This window comes from Contarinia nasturtii, unplaced genomic scaffold, assembly GCF_009176525.2.
Source record: "Contarinia nasturtii isolate CC-2019 unplaced genomic scaffold, AAFC_CNas_1.1 Cnas_scaffold_4081, whole genome shotgun sequence".
In the NCBI taxonomy this organism is placed as follows: Eukaryota; Metazoa; Arthropoda; class Insecta; order Diptera; family Cecidomyiidae; genus Contarinia; species Contarinia nasturtii.
The window spans coordinates 1-3,666 of record NW_022201377.1 but is presented as its reverse complement, the minus strand read 5'-3'; the positions used below and the strand labels follow the sequence as shown (position 1 = coordinate 3,666).

General features: G+C 33.4%; 1 protein-coding gene across 2 annotated transcripts; it reads left to right on the top strand.

The window, feature by feature from the left end:
- Positions 1-6: 6 nt before the first annotated feature.
- Positions 7-3,234, top strand: LOC116350290. Of its 2 annotated transcripts, none has more exons than XM_031782045.1 (3): positions 7-54; positions 109-308; positions 2,376-3,234. In XM_031782045.1, the coding sequence occupies exons 1-3, from the start codon at positions 21-23 to the stop codon at positions 3,045-3,047; spliced, it is 906 nt and encodes a 301-aa protein (XP_031637905.1). In that variant the 5' UTR covers positions 7-20; the 3' UTR covers positions 3,048-3,234. The 2 variants fall into 2 exon arrangements, with proteins under 2 accessions (XP_031637905.1, XP_031637904.1); XM_031782044.1 differs by having other exon boundaries at positions 109-332.
- Positions 3,235-3,666: the final 432 nt, after the last annotated feature.

Sequence of the window (3,666 nt, the reverse complement as noted above, 5' to 3'; positions counted from 1 at the left end):
TCTTGGATCAGTTTGCGACGATGCAAGTTGACATTTTGGAACATCTTGAAAAAGGTATTTAATATTTTCGGTCGTCTTATCAATGTTTATAATTTATCAATAAACCAGGTAAGGCGAATCTGGATGATTACTACAAACAACGCGCTCAGTGGGCACAATTCATTATGGGTGTTTCGGCACCAAGTTTAGTCGATCAACAAGTACCAAATTCAACAGTCGATCGACAAGTACCAAATTCAACAGTCAAACGAAAAGTACCAAATTCAACAGTCAGACGAAAAGTATTAGATTCACCAGTCCGTCGAAAAGTAGGTTCAACAAGTTTAGTCGATGTAAGTAAAGGGTGTTTTTTTTTTCGTCTGATAGATCTTTAACTTTAAATAAATCATAAACCAGTTTTAATTTAATCATGAAATCGACTTTATTTGGTTGATATGATAATGGCAATTTTGTTTTAAAGATAATTTTGGGTAACGGTCTCCACAGCGTTACACTACGTTTTACGCAGGCCATTAATTAAACGAAAAGTGGGCTTTGTCGAAAAAGATGATTTTTCGGTATATTTCCGTATCATTTTGGAGCTTCTGCAGGGCCCAACCGACGAATGTGTGACGCATTGGATGGTTATGCCACTTCAGTTCTTGTACCAACTGGACTTTATAGACCTTCAGACCAAGATCTTTCCGTAAAATTCCGGACAAAGACCCACTTGTTGTGCACGTCGTCGAATTGATAAAAAGAACCGTAATTTATCAATTCGCACATTCGTCGGTTGGGCCCTGCAGAAGCTCCAAAATGATACGGAAATATACCGAAAAATCATCTTTTTCGACGAAGCCCACTTTTCGTTTAATTACTGGCCTGCATAAAACGTAGCTGTGGAGACCGTTACCCAAAATTATCTTTAAAACAAAATTGCCATTATCATATCAACCAAATAAAGTCGATTTCATGATTAAATTAAAACTGGTTTATGATTTATTTTAAGTTAAAGATCTATCAGACGAAAAAACACCCTTTACTTGATTAAACAATTTTGAAGAAACTAAATCTATTAAAAAGAAAATAACATATGCAAAGAAAGTCTTTGGACTAAATTCAGACGTTGCCATTTGAACAACAAACACACAATATTAAATTCGTTGTCATTGGTATAAACCTTTATTCATAGTCTATCGAATAGCACATTCACTTTGCACTGAACGGACCATTGTCTTCGCTTTTTCTCAGTATGTATCGAAACATCAAAATTATGTTCTGGACAACCGATTTGTCGATTTCTCTCAATCCATCCAACCAATTGTTGCTCGTTTCAAGTATTTTGGACCTTCGCCTATAACATACATCCAAAAACAGACTAGCAATAACTAATTTGGTGTCTTTTTGTGAAGTTAAAAGATGGTCCTTTTTTCACGGAAATGCTACTTTTTAAGAAGTGAGCCATTATTGTAGTTTTGTCTGCTTGTAAAGCACAATTTTGTCTTTAATCAGATAGTTCTCAACGAATGCCATCGATTTCAACAATAATTGGTTGATAATGGAGCAATTATTGGAGGTTTAACCTAACGTTTCAACACTAAATTTTCGAATAATGGCTCTAAAACACGTTCCAAAGAAGATCCTCTTCATCGAAGTTCGGTTTGTCGACGTCTCTAGCCTTATATAGTAGTGCCCCAACATAATCGATCCAAAAGAAACCACTTGCACTTGATTCGTGGTTCGATATAGCGATGAATGTTTCACCATTCAAAATGATGAATGTTTCAGTGCAACATGCTATAAAGTGAAGTAAACACCCAATTTTTGACACCCCTTGGAATTTTTTCGTTACACATTTTGCTGATTCCTAATGATCGTGTCTAAATCTATTGTTTTGGCTCAAATTTGGATGTGCTGTAACCATAGGAATCACCAAAAATGCATTTTTGCTTGGCATTTTCGGTACTTGATGACAGTTTTGAAAGGTTTGAGCACTCAGATTGGGAATACGACCGGACTTTTTGCTTTTTATAGAATCTTTATATTCATATTAAGTCCATGAAACACGATACATGGTTCGAAGACAGATTGGTTCATCTTTAGACACATGCAGAATTTGTTTTGAACTTTGCTGTCCAAACCCATTTGAGACACTTTTTAGTAAATCCAATTCGAACGTCATCGCGAATGGAAATTTTTTATACAAATTGTATTTTACAGTAGAGTAGGAGTCCAGTTAAGTATCCTATGTGCATTAGTTGACATTTTTATTTTTGTTTATGTGTATCGCAATAAACGTCTGAATTTAGTCCAAAGACTTTCTTTACATATGTTATTGCCAATGTAAGATTGACAATTTTAAAATTATGTACGTTTTTTTCATCTTTTCTTATTAGCCAAACAAAACCAGAGAAACTATCACTTATCAATATTTAATTGAAAAACTCCACGAGAAAGCTACGAAAGTTTTTTTTGAATACGCTCTAACACCTATGTTTACACTCTGTGAGGACGATGTTGTTTCATATATTACAACTTCGTTAGATTCGTTCATTGAATTTTTCAGTTCAATTTCTCTAGACGCTGAGTTACTAAAGAATAAAAATGTGGCACAAATTAATGTAAAATGGGTAGAGATGGTCGCACAATGCAATGACATAAAATTATATCTCACAACATATGCAACTATTTCTGCTCATGTCCCCCATGAAATACAATCTATATATAATACGTGGCAAAGTTCGAGCATCAGTTCATCACAAGAAGAAGACATTGAGACTAACTTATCTGGAATAAAAGAAGTTCATGGAATATATCATAAAGCATTTATAGGCCTCATACATGAATTGATTGGGCAATTCCTTAATTTTGGAGAAGCCACAAATGACATTTACAATGAGTTACTCACATCTGATTTAAATAGATTGAAGAAAAAATTATTGATTTATAATAGATCCCAGGACGAAATTACATATAAATTTGAAAACGCATTGAAAATTTTGCAGAATTATTGTGATCGACGCATAAATTGGGCGAAATCCATAATGGGAATCCCAATAACACTATAAATTTAAATGATTCTGTGGAATATGAAAATAATGCTCTAGATAAAACGGACTTTTCGAAAATTCTCTTGACCAACATTTTCGACCACGTAATCGTTGAAATTAATTTCTTTGAAAAGAATATTTTGAATGGCTGAGTAAATTTAGTTTTAAAATTGTAATAAACTATTTTAAAACATTTAAAATTAAATTACATTTTTCTTCCTATTCTAATATTCTAGTTGGGTTTCAGTAAAAAAAAATCAGTAAGATTCTTATTTCCTTTTCCTAAAAGTTCTATAATGAGAAGTCGATTTTTACTCACGGTTATTTGACATCATTATTGATAATCACATTTCATATAAAGCAAAACTCAATATACAATTTTCCAATCAAAACATGTGACAACAAAAGTATCAAATGTTACTTTGTTTCATTTTATAGAAATCTTGTTAAAGTCACCACAATTCTTTTCTTCGTTCCTTTTCTTAGTGTATCGATGTGTGATTCTTGCATAAAAGAAAATCGGTTCAGTGAACAATGTGGCTCAAATTTTGTGACATTTGCCAAATTATTTGGTCGCCCCCGGGAGCATGCTCTCTTCCTTCTCTCTCTCTCTCTCTCTCTCTCTCTCTCTCTCTCT